Below are 16,541 nucleotides of genomic sequence, written 5' to 3'. Positions count from 1 at the left end.
TTTCCCATTCAAATACTTCACTTCTATATCGAATATCCCAAACTCAACATGTAGTCTTCCACATCTCACTGAAGGTAACTCCTTCCTTCCCGTTACTCAAAATAAAAGTCTTGGAGTCACCCTTGACTTCTCTATTTTTTTTAAAGCACTGCATTTTGCTAAGAAATCCTATTAACTCTACCTTCAAAATACATCCAGCATCTAAGGACTTACCTGACCTCCACTACTCACCATGATCTCACACCTGGGTCACGGCAATGGCCTCCTAACTGATCTCCCCCATGATAGCCGTGTGCCCCTGCTGTCTGTTCTCAGAAAAACAGCCAGAATGAGCCCTTCAAAATATAAGTCTGATCATTGCATTCCTTGTTCAAAACCCTCCAATGACTTCTCATCTTATTCAGAGGAAACACAAGGTCCCTACAAGTCCTTCTGTGATCGGCCCCTGTTACCTCTCTGAGCTTACAAACTGCTACTCTCAGTTCTCATCGACTGAGAGGAGAAAGCCAAGGGGAGCGGGTCTGGAAGGGATAACCAAGGTCATGTCCGGAGGTTCTTACAGCAAGATGTTGTGTGGGGGTTGGGTGTGTACGTCTGGAACTCAGAGGGATTCCGGACTGGAGGTATGCATTTGGGAGTTGTTGGCACACAGTATTTAAAGACACAAGCCTGGAATAGGTCCCCAAGGGAGTAGATATAGCTAAAGACGACCAAGAGTGGAGGCCCATGGAACCCCAAAATTCAATGAGTGGAAAGAAAAGGAAGAACCAGAAAGAGAGACTGAAAAGTAGCCATCAGCAAGGCGGGAGGGAAACCAACAGGGGGAGGGGGAGGAACCTACAAGCTAAGTGAAGTAATCTTCCAGTAAACTGAAATCTGTGCGTCAAAGGTTTCTCTCTAAACCTAGATTCATCGTAGGGACTGCTCTGGGAAATGTATGTTCTATTGCATAACAAAATGCAGCACACAGTATACGTATTTCTTTCACAGCTGTGCTTAATCGCCCATTAATTTATCACATACAGTTCTTGGTTTTCAGAGTCTTGTCTCCATTTCATTTCCATCTGCCTTCCAATTTATGATGGCATCGCCGTTTAAATAACGTAAAAGCTTAGGCATTATATGAATAGGGCATATGTATGTAGAAATACCAAATCAACACATGTGACTAATGCAAGAATTAATTATCTAATTATTAATTTTGTCGTTTACCTAAATGAGTAGTGAAGGACCAAGGTGGAGAAAAAGAGCTGCTCCTGACTCTAAACTTCATCAAAGCAAAACCCAGGACACAATCTATATATATAAAAGCCTAAGCGACCTGATGACTGGCCAGTAGCTATGACACACACTGACCTCTAGGGGGAAGACACTCAACACAGGAGCTGCCCCCTGGTGGTCAGCGCACTCCCACAGCAGGAGTGCTGATCAGCTGACAGACAGGGGCTCCAGACACTGGGCTTACAGCTGGCAGTGCAACTGCCGTGCAAGCCTCTCCCACGGACACTCCCCCTGCATGCCAGAGCAAGGCCGCAGGCGCAGTGGGGCCGGGATGAGCGGGAGCACGGCGCACAGCCCAGGCTCGGGCTCCTCCCCGGCAGCCTGCCGCTTCGCCCACTACTTTGTGCTGCACTGGATCCACGCGGACAGTGGGCCGGAGCCCGACGAGCTGGCCAGTGTCTTATCAGAACCGAAACTCAGGGCAATGTCTTTGCTTGCTGTATTTCTAGTCCACACAGATGGTTTCTTAGAAGCAGTTGCTCCCCATGAAGCTAAGGCTGCTGGGTCTTTGCTTCTGGTCACCCTTCTCAATAAAAGCTTGTAGGGTCCTAACCGGTTTGGCTCAGTGGATAGAGCATCGGACTGCGGACTCAAGGGTCCCAGGTTCGATTCCGGTCAAGGGCATGTGCCTTTGTTGCAGGCACATCCCCAGTAGGGAGTGTGCAGGAAGCAGCTGATCTCCCATTCTCTCTGTAAAAAAATCAATAAAATATATTTAAAAAAAAAAAAAAGCTCGTAGGGATTGGACTGAAAAAGGCCTTCAAGGTCGTATTTCGTCCAAACAGTAACCAAGCTCAGACACCATCTGCAGAGCTTCACATGTGCATGGCAGCAGATGCTTCCATCGCGTCTGCTCCTGATTTCCCTCATACACATTATTCTGCGAGCTCCTTGAACGTAATCACACATCTGTATGTAACCCGTGAATGCCACACAGTCAGGCCAATACTCACCTGCAGCACTGCAACAATAGCCACGTCAAAGTAAAAGTCCTGTAAGTGCTGGGCTAAGCTCCTGAAGTGAATTAATTGACCTATTGTTGGAATAAACACTAGATTGGTTATTAAATACTAGGGTCCCTCGGCCTGGCCTGTGGGGATCAGTGGACCTCTGAGCCCCTGCAGCCTGGCCTTACTGGCCAGCTTGTGGAGCTCCTGGCCATTATTTCTCTAGAGCCCAGCAATAAAGAATCAATAAGGAAAAAGATTTGCCGTTTCCAGGCTGTTCTACTGTATCTTCTTCCCACTAATGGAAACTAATACACCATGGATGATTGGAGCCTGCAGGCCAGGGGAGAGGGACTGAGAGGTGGGCCATTCCCGTCCACTCGCTGGCCCCACCTCCACTGCGAGCCGCACTCTGTGAGTGGGGTGACTGGGGTCAAGGGGAGCCTTGGCCTGGCATCACCCTCGTCCCCCGCCACCCATCCCCAGTTCCCCTTTTGCCATCAGGAGATCAGAGCCTGATGGCCAGGGGAAGGTACTAAGAGGGGGTCAGTGCACCTCATAGTGACTGGTCGAGCGGTCCTTCTGGTCGTTCTGCCATTAGGGTCAATTTGCATATTACCCTTTTATTAGATAGGATGATTAAGGGAGATCGAGGGGAGCTGGGTTTTAGCTTAACATGTGCTTTCTAACAGAGCTGCCCCACAACAAAAGGGGTGCCCGACTAAGGAACCAGCACCAAGAAATGAGTGACCCTGAGGGCTCTTCTCACCGAGGCGTCTCCGTGGATCACCTAGAACTCAGTCTGCCTACTCCTCCTCCTCCCCAGCATGAGCCCTACTGTGCGTCCTAGTCTTCAAAGGGGGATGCTGCTGGGCTACAGGCTGCAACTTTACCCTGTGCACAGCCAAGAGCAATGCCTCTGTCCTAAAGTAGCCTAGCATTTGCTTTCCATTACTATGCTTTACACTCTACTGCTTCTCAAAGAAACTGTTGTTGAAGCCCTTCAAGAAATAATGATCTTTGCCGTAACCGGTTTGGCTCGGTGAATAGAGCATCAGCCTGCGGACTGAAAGGTCCCAGGTTCGATTCCGGTCAGGGGCATGTACCTTGGTTGCGGGCACATCCCCAGTGGGGGGTTTGCAGGAGGCAGCTGATCAATGTTTCTCTCTCACTGATGTTTCTGACTCTCTACCCCTCTCCCTTCCTCTCTGTAAAAAATCAATAAGATATATTAAAAAAAAAAAAAAAAAGAAGAAGAAATAATGATATTTGACTGGGAAATCCGTTCCCTTGGGAAATCTGTATACTTTGAAAAATGTATAAGATGGGAGTATTGGGGGGGGGGGGCAACAATGGGAGCCTTCCTGCTCCTGTCCCCACAACAAACACCCTGAACACTTAGAGTAAAAGTCTTAGCATATCGCTAGAACCCAGGCAGCTGGTGAGGTTTGCATGAAGCAACAGTGACACCTAGTGGTTACATAAGTTGATCACACCCATGCTCAGGTTCAATGAGAAAAAACAATTTAAACCCAACCCTTTCCCCATCCCTTTGTACCTCTTACCTACCCATACCTGATGGGAAGTTGATGAGAAATAGAAAAATCAGTAAAACAGTGAATCATTAAATGAATCATGCACGTATATCTGAACTATGCCTTTATATAACCATTGATGCACAGTCAGGGTTTCTTTCCCGAATGCAGATCTGCTGAGCTACTGCTAGGGCATGTTGCATAAGTCAAACCATTTACACCATTCACAATGCCCCGTTTTTGTTTATTTAAATGGGTGAGAACCTTAAGACATCTGTGAAACAAGCTTTCCTCCACTAATATTTATGGTGTTTTTTTCTCATAGTTGTCCCACTTTTTAATAATCATGGCCCTTGTGTTCCAAGACTAACTTAAAAGGGGAAAGAACCAGCGAGGGTTTCAGTATTGGGGGATCTAGTAGCAGACGGTGTCCACCACACCATGGGAGCCCAGCAGCTGGTTTGGGCCAACCCTAACTCGGTGGGAAGAGTTGAGTGTCTTCTAAGTGTCCATAGTAAGTTTCCAGTTGCCTCCCAGTTCTGCCTCATTCGTCCTCAGATTTTTAACTGGGGGCGGCGGGCCACACAAAAGCAGATGGAAGCACAGGCTTCTAGAAGGGCCACCACCAAGCAGGTTAGGGTGTAAGGGCTGGAGCCACACTCCCTGAGTTCAATTCCACACTCTGCCACTTTCAAAGTCTATGACCTTGAGAAAGTTATGCATCCCTCGCAGCCTGGTTCCTCACCTGTAACATAAGAAGGAACACTAGTACCACAACTAGGGTGGTTATGAGAACTAAACGAGGTCCGTGTAAGGCCCTTAGCACAGTGCCTGGCAAACAGGAAGCACTCAGTAAATAACTATTATTACCTTGTGTTTATCTTCTTTCATTATCCCATAGACCTGCCATTCTCAAACCTTTGGGTCTTAGGACCCCTTTACATAAATTTTTAAAAATCATAAGGACCCTAATGAGCCTTAGCTGATATGTTATATCTTTTGATAGTTACTGTTTTATAAATAAAAAATATTTTGAAATTTTTTTCTAAATGACAATGAGTCCATTAAAAGAAATAACATTTTATGAAAAATAACTTCACTTTCCAAAACAAAGATATCTGGTAAGAGAGTGGCACTGTCTTCCACCTTTGCAAACCTCTTTCAGGCCTGGCGGTGATGAAGACGGCTGGTTTCTCTCGTCTGCTCTGAACTCACCTGTTCTGCTACCACACATCAGGTAGCTTCTGAGAAACGCCTTGTGCATCAGGAGAGTGGAAATGGCAAATTAACACTTTTATCAAAATAGTTTTGACCTCATGGTCTCATGAAAGGACCCCCAGGCATCCACAGGGGTCCCCATTTCAAGGTGGCAGCTCGGCCCACAGCACTAGCCAGATCTTCTGGTATCAAAATCAGTGCGGCAGTCAGCTCACTGTCAGCATCTGGGAGGATGCCCACAGACCACAGACCAATGGAACTGGACATAAAATACAGCTGCTGGTGAAAGGAGGCAGGAAAACCCTGCATCCCAAGTCTACACAGACCCTCTGAGGCAGAAACTCAGGCCTGAGCCACACAGGCCAGACCCTCCTTCTCTGCTGCTTGGGCTGGAGCTCAGTTGTGACCATCATTGTTCCTGGAGTCCACCCATTTCTCTGGGTCGATAGTAGACAATTGTTTTTTCTTATTGTTTTTCTTGTTTTCCTTTTTTATTTGTTTTGGAAGAGAGCCAATTCAAGGGAGATAAAAGGTTCACTTGATAGAATTCCTTTTCTGAAATTGTCATTTTAAAATCTGAAAATCCAATGGTTGTGTGTGATATAATCATTATTTGTTATTTTTATACTAGAGGCTCGATGCATAAAATCATGCATTGGGGTGTTGGGGGGTCCCTCAGCCTGGCCTGTGCCCTCTCGCTATCTGGAACCCCTCGCTCCTAACCGTCCGCCTGCTCGCTCCTTACTACTTGGCTTGCCACTCCTTAGCACTGCCGCGGAGGCAGGAGAGGCTCCCGTCACCACCACTGCGCTCGCCAACTGTGAGCCCGGCTTTTGGCTGAGCAGCACTCCCGCTGTGGGAGAGCACTGACCGCCAGGGGGGCAGCTCCTGCATTGAGCATCTGCCCCTGATGGTCAGTGGGCATCATAGCAACCGGTTGTTCTGGTCATTCCACCATAATGGTTGCTGGGCTTTTAATATATACGTATATAGATCATTAAAGGTCAGATGGTAGTTGTTTCCTGGCAAGCTTTTATACAAATGTTGTTGCAGATTGAGATTCTCTTAAATTTGTTTCATTTATTCTTTACTTTAGTGACCATTTAAGCTACTGAAGTGTAACCTGTCAATGACATCACAGTCACTATGTCCCTCCATGACACTCACACCCATGCACGAGGCAAACTCAAGCGACAGTCCGATTCCTGTCTGAGAGGTTCCACAGATGGTCTCTGAGAGTTTTCAAAATGAGGCCAGAATTGGCGGCCTGGGACAGACTGCACTGGGTGCAGAGCTATGTTCTTGCCATGGACATCGACCACACAGGCTATCTCCCTCCACCCCACAAGTTCTAGAAACCTGAGAAGTTACTGTGTCTGTCCAAACCCGAAGTGGCTGGCACCGAAACCTAGATCAAGAGGCTGCAGTGGGAGGTACTTGGGAGGAAATGCTCACTTATTGGAAATGAGCACCTAACAATGATTCGCTTAGCACAGGAGTGCTGTGAAAACGCACGCAGTATGACATGTAGGTTGCTGACTGTGACAATCATAACATAGGAACTTATTTTTATTAATAAAAACAAGATGCTGAGTGAAAATTTCCCCTCTTAAGTGAAGCTCATGCTAATCTCTAGCCTTCTCTCTCTGTGTCTCCATTTTACCTAGACCCGTGGTCGGCAAACTGCAGCTCGCGAGTCACATGCGGCTCTTTGGCCCCTTGAGTGTGGCTCTTCCTCAAAATACCAACTTCTGTGCATGGGCCACGAAGTTTAAATCGCACTGTATATGCGCTCCTGCCTGTGGTATTTTGTGGAAGAGCCACACTCAAGGGGCCAAAGAGCCGCATGTGACTCGCGAGCTGCAGTTTGCCGAGCCGCAGCTTGCCAACCACTGACCTAGACCCGTGGTCAGCAAACTGTGGCTCGCGAGCCACATGTATCTCTTTGGCCCCTTCAGTGTGGCCACAAAGTTTCAATCACACTGTACGTGGTATTTTGTGGAAGAGCCACACTCAAGGGGCCGCAGTTTGCCAACCACTGACCTAGACTATCCTAGTCCCATTTCTGTACCTACACCGATGTCTCTATCTATACATGTGGGTCCCAGTAACTTCGTACTGACTGTTCCCTCTGCTTGGAATATCTTTCCCCCAAAGACCTGCGCGTGGAGCTGAGGCACCATAGTGGTCCCTGACTCGGGCTCTCTGCTCTCTACCCGGCTCCCTGTGACTTCCTCTCAGGTCCTATGTCGGTGGTACACGCTATGCACGCTATGCACGTGGGGCGGGAAGGAAGCCAACCCAACTGGCATGACTCAGTGGTTGAGCGTCAACTTATGAACCAGGAAGTTGAGGTTTGATTTCCAGTTGGGGCACATGCCCAGGTTGCAGGCTCAATCCTCAGTGGGGGGCGTGCAGGAGGCAGCCGATCAGTGTTTCTCTCTCATCACTGATGTTTCTATTTCTCTCCCCGTCTCCCTTCTTCCCGAAAATAAATTTCTAAAAAAGCTTAAAGTAAAAACAAAACAAACTTGTTGAATTATAAAAAATGAAAATCTTAGCGAGCAAAGAATAAAAAGTTCATCTCCTTAACCTGATAAGATACCTACTAGAAATCTCAGCGAACATCTTAGTGAATGGCTCCTTTAAGAGTCCGGAGTGAGATAGGAATGCCTATTATCACTGCTTCTATCAACACTGCAGGTCTAGAACTAAAGAAACGTGCTCCCCTCCCAGAGGCATAGAGAAGCAGGCCTGCTCGCTCAGTGCTTGTGTAAGTCCCATCTTTAAGGATGGCAATGTGGCAATGTATGTAAGTCTTAAAAGACGCACACTCTCTGACCCTGCAATCCCACGTCTGTGAGCAAGCCCAATACTGGGGGATGTAGCGTTAGGATGCTGTAGGTTGTCTCCACAATCAGAGGAGCCCACGCATGCACAAGGCAGATGGCGGCGCAGAACCTGGGCCCTTCCTGGAATTCCTAACAGGTCAGCGTGCCTGGTAGATGGCGGCGGCGCAGATACTGGGCCCTTCCTGGAATTCCTAACAGGTCAGCGTGCCAGACAGATAGCAACAGAGACTCCTTCCTGGAATCCATGTTGGGCCTGCCCACGGTGGGAACTCCCACAGCTCATGCCCCCTGCCCTCACTGAACAGCTGTATAAAAAAATGCCTCTACTCCCTCTCGGCGAGATTTCACTGGCCCCGCTCTTTGGGGCCCATGTAGCTCGCCCGGGAGTGCAGATTAAAGTACCACCTTTGATTTGCCTGACTTTTTAACTCTGACTTTGTCTCCTGCGCCGCGAACCCCTACACTCTCCATTCTGCCAGGGTCTCAGCAGGCCGCGGCCACCATGCAGCCCACAGATTAGACTGGTGGGACGGAGCTTATTTGGGCTGTTCCCCTGGTTCACATGACCAACGTGGGGGACCTCACAGCAGTGCTCTGTGCACTCGCAGACAGAAAACAGCACCCCAGCCACAACAAGGAACATCTTTATGCACAAATCTTTGTAATCGACAGTCTTTAGAACAGCGAGAGAGACCAAAAAGGAACAGAATATTCCAAACCGTTATCGCCCATAGGTCGACATTACAAACCAGGTTTGTTTGGATCGTCTGGGAGGACAGGTGTGGAGGGCCAGGAGGAGCAGCTCCCGGTGCCCGTGCCGACGGGTGCAGGCCTCTCTGAGGACCAAGGAGCCACTGCCTGGTGAGTGCTTGTGGTGCTGGCAGAGTGTCCAGTACCTCGGGAAGAGAACAAGTCCATGGAGGTCTTTGTCCATGCTGTGCGGTTGAGGCTACTGCAGATTCTTTATATTCTAAAGTAGGCGAGGCTTAGAAGTTCACCAATTCATAAAAGTGAGTACACGGTACAATGCATGCACAGTATCGGAACAGAGAAAGCTTCCATGGAAATCTGTTGGTTTTAAATCCTGACAAGGTCATTTTTTTACCTCAAAAGACTATTATGCTTTCAGTTATTCATTCATTCAACAAATACTCATCCCACACCATGTGCTCTCTCATCCATCCCTTTCTCAGACCAGCCCTGGGAAGCAGCGTGTGCTGGGAACAGAGACAGCTGGGCCACAGCAAGGCGAGATGCTCAGGGCCACAGCCGGGGGCTCCACACCATCACTGCCTTCCTGGGCCCCCACTGCAGGCTGCTGGGAGCTGACTCACAGAGGGAAGAACAATTCTGTGCTGTCAGACATCCCTCAAGGGGAACAAGGTGGCTCTGACTCATTGGGGGCGGGGGAGGAGAAAAGAATCCGAGGTGGAATCATTCTTTTCTGTAAAGTTTAGCAGGTGGAAGAAAATCGTGTCATTTGCTTCACTTTGGGAAACACAGTGGGCCCCCGTTCCCGGATGGGTTGCAAAGTCAGCCCCACTCTCCACCTACCCCCTCCCCAAGACACAGGCTGTGGGTTTGGCTGCCTTTTAAGAAGCTACCTGCTAACTTCAGGCGGCACAGGATTCAAGCAAAACTGCAGTATCTTATCAGTCATGTTTTCCATCTTGCACTCATCTGGGAGTCAAAATACCGCAAAGGGGATAAAATGGCTTTTTCTCGCTATATATGTCATTCTTGTGTTTCCTGTTCAAAGCAGCCCACACAACTACATTTTCTATTTTATTATAAAAATGTATACCTCTCCTAGTAAAAGCCTTGTCTAAAACTATAGCTTTGGTTTCAGAATTAGTGACCCAACTAGCCCAGATTACTAGTGGCTGCTTCAGCACTATGCCTGCAAGCACGGCCATGGTCTTCCAGCAATGAGGGTAAGAGGCTGAGTCTATTCTTCTCATGATGCTGAGAGAAGGACACTGAGGAGTGAGCCTTCGGTTTAGCCAAATGACAGCTGCATGTAGCATGCTTTAAAATGTACTATCTGCCCTGACTGGTTTGGCTCAGTGGATAGAGCGTCGGCCTGTGGACTGAGGAGTCCCAGGTTCGATTCCGGTCAAGGGCAGGTACCATGGTTGCAGGCACATTCCCAGTAGGGGGTGTGCAGGAGGCAGCTGATCGATGTTTCTCTCTCATCGATGTTTCTAACTCTCTATCCCTCTCCTTTCCTCTCTGTAAAAAATCAATAAAATATATATTTTTTAAAAACTAAAACGTACTATCTGTTCTGGTGAAAAGGGTCGAGCTGGTTTTGTGAAACCACGCAGGACTGTAAAGACCTGGAGGAAGGCCCTTGGAGTCAGGAGGGAGTGCAGTATATGGCTTCCCAGTCGTGGTCTGTAGAACCTTTGTGGCCGGTGCATCTGCGTACAGAGAGCATGGAACCCGCCTCCTGCACTGGAGGAAATGTGGCTAAGTCACGCTGAAGAGGGGCCGTATTTACCTGCAGTAGCTGAGGGGCTTCACTCTCTGTGGCTGAGTTCCCATCTGCATAGTGGCATTGGCAGGTCTGTGTCTGACCTGCTGGGACCAGGGAGGAGTGGGTGAGAGAGCTGGAAAGCACTGGGCCTGCCTTCTCCAGAGAAAGGCAGTGTTCAAGTAACAAAATATTCAAAGTTCCAATCAAAAGAAGCACAAAATTCAAGTAACAGAGTTGCAGGTGCTCTGTTCTGGCTTTTGAGCAGAGCCTCACTGCATCTGCCGCGGAGAGCTGGTAGGTAAGTGAGCTGCAGCGCGGAGGACGCGGGGCAAGCTGCCCAGACAGCCCATCATGTCATCCCACCACCAGGACCGCACGCTCCGTAAGAGGAGCAAATGAGCCTTGGGGAAAGCTCAGGGGAATTAGCAAGCTGTTCTGAGCAGTTGCTGAGTGCCTATCCATTTGTGCTCTCTGCATAAGATCTTCAAGTTAGTGATCGACCTAAATTTCAACAGATAAAAGTTTCCTTCGTTTTGCAGCTAGAAATGGAAAGGGAGGGAAAGGCTACCTGGAGTTTTCTCCTGCAATTTAACGTAAGAATCAGAAGCAATTTGAGACTGGCTGAAAGAAACGACTGAAGGAGAACTCACACGTACAAACATGCCCCCCAATAGGGCATGAAGAGGGGAATCGGGAAGTTTTTTGCAACTAAGAAACTTCTATTTACAGTTCCTGTTCTAGCAAGCGAGTGGAGCGTGCGTGCGCATTAATAACACCCAAAGGACCCTGAAGGCCCCGCAGAACAGGAAGAAGGAAGAGGGACTAAGAGGCTAGGGTACATCGTCTTTCCGAAACAGCTGACGATTAAAAATTGGGAAGACTTCACATTTTAAAACCACAATATTTATTTCGCCACCAAGAATCCATGGTACCGGTTATCAGTGGGTGGACAAACACCCCTAATCTAGCTCCCACCGTGAAACCTCCAATCCTGTGTTTACAGATGCGGCCCACCTCTGGACCCATCCATGCGCTTTCCCGGGGCAGCTGCAATTCCTCTGGAGCCATGTGGCTGGAACCGCTGCTCCACCACGAAAAGGTGACTCCCAGGGCGCGGTTCCTGGGAGTCACCGCTTCTTCGTGCTACTGTTCCCACCGGCGGCTTTGCTGAAGCCCGGGCTCATGTGAGGAAAGTGCACGGTCGGGGTCCGCTCCGTGGGGCCGTACAGCCCCAGGTTCCTGGCGGCCGCTGACTTACGCAGCGGCTTGACGCTGGGAAAGGGGCTGAAGATGGGAGTCTTGGGGCGGCTCCCGTGGGGAGGTCTGCCGGTGGCTCTGTCCTCCCCAGGCGCCTCGGGCAGCTCCGGGAGGTGCCGCTGGCGGGGCGGGTGCCACCTGGGCTCAGGGTCGGCAGCGGCATCCCTTTGGTTCAGTTCCAAGGCTTCTAACTTCACCTGGACCATCGACACGTCGGCATCTCCGAAGGCCGGCTCCGGAGACTGGCCCTCGATGGTGCGCCCTGCGCTGCCTTGCGCGCTGCCGCCTCCAGGGGAAGGGCACGCCTCCGCCTCCGCCTCCGCGGGCCCCGGGCGCGCGGCCCTGCAGCCCTCCCCCGGCTCTTCGATGAGCCCCACGGTGTCCCCGCAGCCCGGCTGGCTCCTGGCCCTCGGCATGGTCTTTTTGTGGACTCGGATGTGAGTTCGCCACGGAGAGTTGAGCTTCGACCTGAGGTCTTCGTAGGGGACGGGGGACGCTTTGCCTCCCGCGTGGCCGGGGATGTGAATGACAGCGTTCCTGGCGGCTCGGTTGGACATTTTCATCTTCTTTCCTAAGAGCAGGTGGTTTATAACTGGAGAGTTGTTCACCTGAGACGGGAGGAGGCTGGTCACTGGCCCTTTGTCTGAAAGAAACATCGGAAGGGGGCGTGAGACGTGCCTTCAAGGCACGGGGTCTGCAGAGAAGTCTCCAGCCCTGCCCACGCACTTCCCAGGCGCTGGGAGTCATGTGACTGCAGGTGCAGAAACTGAATTCCAACCCAGCGGGGAGGTGGGGGAGGGGTGTAGGATATTCCCTCCTCTTTAAAAAGGGAGAGAGAAGGGGCCTAGGTCACAGAAAGGAACAGAGACTGATCCCTTGTGACTAAGTAGAGGCCTAATGATTTGGGGATGGGGGAGCTTTTGTCTGAGACTCAACCTCAGAGGTCTTCTATCCAGAAAATGTTCCATCCTAAACCTTGTCACCTGCATTGACCTGACATGGAACACACTCAACTCTAATATTCTTCTCTTGGGTTCTCTTCCAGCTCTCAGGCTGCCACTGTAACTCTACCTGGTGACAGACACTTCGGTTCCTTGACTCCTCAATCCTCTCGTAACTTCTTGTCTATCTTTGGCCCACGGACACCCTACTCTGAGAGCTGCACGGCTCATTACCTGGACCGCTGCCTCCCCAGTAACCACACATCCCAGGCATCCCTCTCCCTTTGCCACATGCCTGCAAAACCCCGACCTCAGATCCACAATCCACACTCTCTCTTGTTAGGTCCTCAGTGCCACTGACCAATCTTTTTCTTTTACTCTCCCACTCCTTTCAATAACCTATCCAAGTCTTCCTTATTCCCTAAGCTCCCACCCAGGCCCCAACTTACTCCCAGAAAAACAACTTTTCCCCCAATTCTCCATGAAAACAGAAGCTCTCAGGTCTGAAAGACCTCAACTTCTTGCCCTCTGTAACCTAGGAGGCTGGTACCCCAACCAACTTCCTTCCCTCCTTCCTTTAAGTCTCAGAATCTATGGTCTTTGGTTTCTAGCTCAAATTCAGCCTCCACCAGTGCTGCTAATCCTGTCCTCCACCACCTCCTCTAAAACCTTCCACTCCATGTGTGAGCCCCACCCAGCAGCACTGGCACCAAAAGCTTGTTGGAAATGCATAACCTGAGCCCCACCCAAACCTACTGAAACACCCTCTTCCTTTTAACAGATCCCCAGGTGGTCGCTATGCACAGGAGAGTTTGAGGAGCAATGCTCTAGGACAGTGGTTCTCAACCTTCCTAATGCCACGACCTTTTAATACAGTTCCTCATGTTGTGGTGACCCCCAACCATAAAATTATTTTCGTTGCTACTTCATAACTGTAATTTTGCTACTGTTATGAATTGTAATGTAAATATCTGATATGCAGGATGTATTTTCATTGTTACAAATTGAACATAATTAAAGCATAGTGATTAATCACAAAAACAATATGTAATTTATATATTCAATATGCGTTTTCCAATGGTCTTAGGCAACCCCTGTGAAAGGGTCGTTCGACCCCCAAAGGGATCGCGACCCACAGGTTGAGAACCATTGCTCTAGAACAATCTCTCCCTAAAATAAGCCAAATAAACCATGATCCAGAGTAAGGGTTGGCAAACTTTTACTGTAAAGGGCCAGATTATAAATATTTTAGTCATGGCAGTGTAAAAGCAGTCATAGACAGTATGCAAACAATGGTCATGCCTGTATTCCAGTAAAACTTTATTTACACAAACAGGCGGCAAGCAGGGTTTGGCCGGCAGACCACAGTTTGCTGACCCCTGACTAGAGAACGAGGCGCTGGGCTGAGTCAGCACACAATGGTGATGGTTCACTATATCACCCAATGACTTACTAGTATACAGTAGTTGTAGGACTATACAAAGAATTAGAACAAATGGATTCCAGCCCTGTCCGGACCACTCACGATCCTATATAATCTCATACGATTGCTAAATCCTCATGAATCACCACTTCCTCATCTTCTAAAAGTATATGAGAATATCTGTTCCTTGCCTTCCTCATAGACCAGTGGTTCGCAACCTTGGCTGCACATTAGAATCACCTGGGAATCTTTTTAAAATCCTGATTTCTGGGCCTCATCCTCCGGAAATTCTGTTTCTTTATTATGGGGAGAGGCCACAACATTAGTAACAAAGAAACAGAATTTCCGGAGGATGAGGCCCAGAAATCAGGATTTTAAAAAGATTCCCAGGTGATTCTAATGTGCAGCCAAGGTTGAGAACCACTGTATTAGACTATCCTTAAAGACAACATGAGGATGCATATGTACCAATGCTTTGTAAACTGCAGAGCTGCAGCTGTCCATTTCTTCTGTGATTGATTTATGATTCAGGATAAAGTACAAATCTTCAAGAAATCGCCTACCCTTCCTGAGAAGTAGAAGGTAAATTCAGTTTTTGGGCAAGATCAGTCACATGCTCACAAGCCTCTTAAAAACATGTCAAATCATGGACAGGAATCATTTTCATTCAAATTTCACCGAGAACAAAGCAAACCAATTCCGAAATCAGCATATGTTAAACAACCAAGCAGATTATTGCTCCCTGGGATTTGGGGAACTAAACAGAAGAAGAACAGAAGCCTGACAATCCTTGGGAAAGAGCATTTCCAACTGCATTACACCTGTGTTCTCTGCAGAGTCAGGACACAGTCACCCATGGGCAAGGCGTAGGGACAGCCTTTTCCATTCTCTCAGATTACATGGCCCTTTATGTCACCTCGTGAGTGACCAATGGATAGCTAGATTTATTCGTGCACAGATCGCTAAGTTCTGTGTTCCAGTGCCTGGAATTTCAGAGGCAACAGCTCCAAAATGTCTCAAGTCCAAGGATTGCTCGGCTTTGCAACATTGTGATCGTTTGTAAACCCCTCTCCAGAAGCACACACAGCGAAGATGTGTTCAGTACCATCAACTGCCCGGTCCTTGGGACCTAAGGAGAACCCATGGTCTTTGTCTTCTGGAGAGCCTGGTAAAATAAAATTTTAAAAAATGAGATGCTAAGCGTGCTATCACTCGTGCCAGCTGAGCTTCTGGATGCCCAGCTACATACAGTGACGGTACAGGAATATGTGCTCTTCCTCTCACAGGCTGACACAGAGTTGAAATCGATTCGAAGAATCCCATTACCTGCTCTGATGTACACCTGGTGAACCTGCTGCTGCTGCTTCCTTTTAATCCGAGAATACTGCCGCTTTAGCGCGTTGATGTCCGTGGTCATGCGCTCCATCATCATGCTGTTGAAAGCGGCGTGGTATTCACTTCGGCAGGAATTGATGGCTCCTGGACTCAGCTCCGCAATGTTGTTAGATCTCAGGCTCTGCTCCTCGTGGGGCTCTGTACTCGCGGCGGCAGAGACAAGGAGAGGTGTCAGTGGAGGAGAACGGGATGAACGGGCAATTGATTCCACTGTAACCCAGAGTGGTATCACAACCTCCAAAAAATTCTAAACCACAAAAAAAAATGTACACTAGGATTTGTCTAGAGCTTGTTTTAATCAGTCCTGAAAATACTTCTGCATTTTCTTATTAGCCTAATTGTGGGTCTGAAATGAGCTGTGTGGATTCATAGTTTTATTTTATTACCACTTTGTTTATTATACAGACATAAGATCAAGTTTTCAAGATAAAAATCACTGTTATTTTTGAAAATGCCCTTAGAAAAATATAATTCCAGATGTCAAGTCATTGTACAGAAGTCCACATAAATGAGTGAGAATTTATAAGGGATTGATAGTTTGTAGTGTTTAATCAGCCACTAAAAGTGAGATTTTAGCCCTGGCTGGTGTGGCTCAGTTGGTTGGAACATCATCCCATATACTGAAAGGTTGTGGGTTCGACTCCTGAACAGGACACATACCCAGACTGTGAGTTTGATCCCTGTTTGGGGCGCTTGTGAGAGGCCGCTAATCGATGCTTCTCTCTTACATCGATGTTTCTCTCTCTCCCTTTTCCCCTCTCTCTCAAATCAATTAGACATATCCGTGGGTAAGGATTTTTTTAAGTGAGTTTTTAAATTAAAAATAGATTCTATGAAATTATCAAGACTTCGAATCACTCTACCACTAGAAATGCATGTTTTTATTTGTTTAACAACCATTTCCTGACCATACACTATGTGTGTTATAGTTCCCGGGACACCTACACCCAGCAGGGTTGTCCCTTAAATAAAACTGAGATTACATCCAAGAGAGAGAAACAAGCACTGTGCAAAAGCACGCTTCCAGACTGCACGGCCGAGGCGGGCAGACCTGGGCTCCTCAGCACCATATGCAAAGCTGGCCGGGGGACCAGCTGAAAGAGAACCCTCAGTAGGGATCCCAACTAACCCAACAGCCACTGAAAGTGTTAGAGGGCTAAACGTCTGGCAAGTTTACTTCCTTTTTTCCCTGAAGACACTTGTGCGAGGAAAA

General features: G+C 48.4%; 1 protein-coding gene across 4 annotated transcripts in view; it reads right to left on the bottom strand.

Annotated features, from left to right (window-relative positions):
• Positions 1-8,460: 8,460 nt before the first annotated feature.
• Positions 8,461-16,541, bottom strand: part of TBC1D30 (TBC1 domain family member 30) — an 88,202-nt gene continuing 80,121 nt past the window's right edge. For 2 of the 4 annotated variants that reach the window (XM_059683504.1, XM_059683506.1), the window contains 3 exons: positions 15,260-15,466; positions 15,039-15,098; positions 8,461-12,212 (listed from right to left, as the gene is read on the bottom strand). In XM_059683504.1, coding sequence (XP_059539487.1) covers positions 11,440-12,212; positions 15,039-15,098; positions 15,260-15,466 — 1,040 coding nt within the window. In that variant the 3' untranslated portion in view covers positions 8,461-11,439. The remainder of the gene's footprint in view (positions 12,213-15,038; positions 15,099-15,259; positions 15,467-16,541) is intronic. The other 2 variants (XM_059683505.1, XM_059683507.1) reach the window with 1 other exon arrangement.

Source organism: Myotis daubentonii, chromosome 2 (assembly GCF_963259705.1).
Source record: "Myotis daubentonii chromosome 2, mMyoDau2.1, whole genome shotgun sequence".
NCBI lineage: Eukaryota > Metazoa > Chordata > Mammalia > Chiroptera > Vespertilionidae > Myotis > Myotis daubentonii.
The sequence above is the reverse complement of the archived record's forward strand: the minus strand, read 5'-3'. Positions and strand labels throughout refer to the sequence as shown.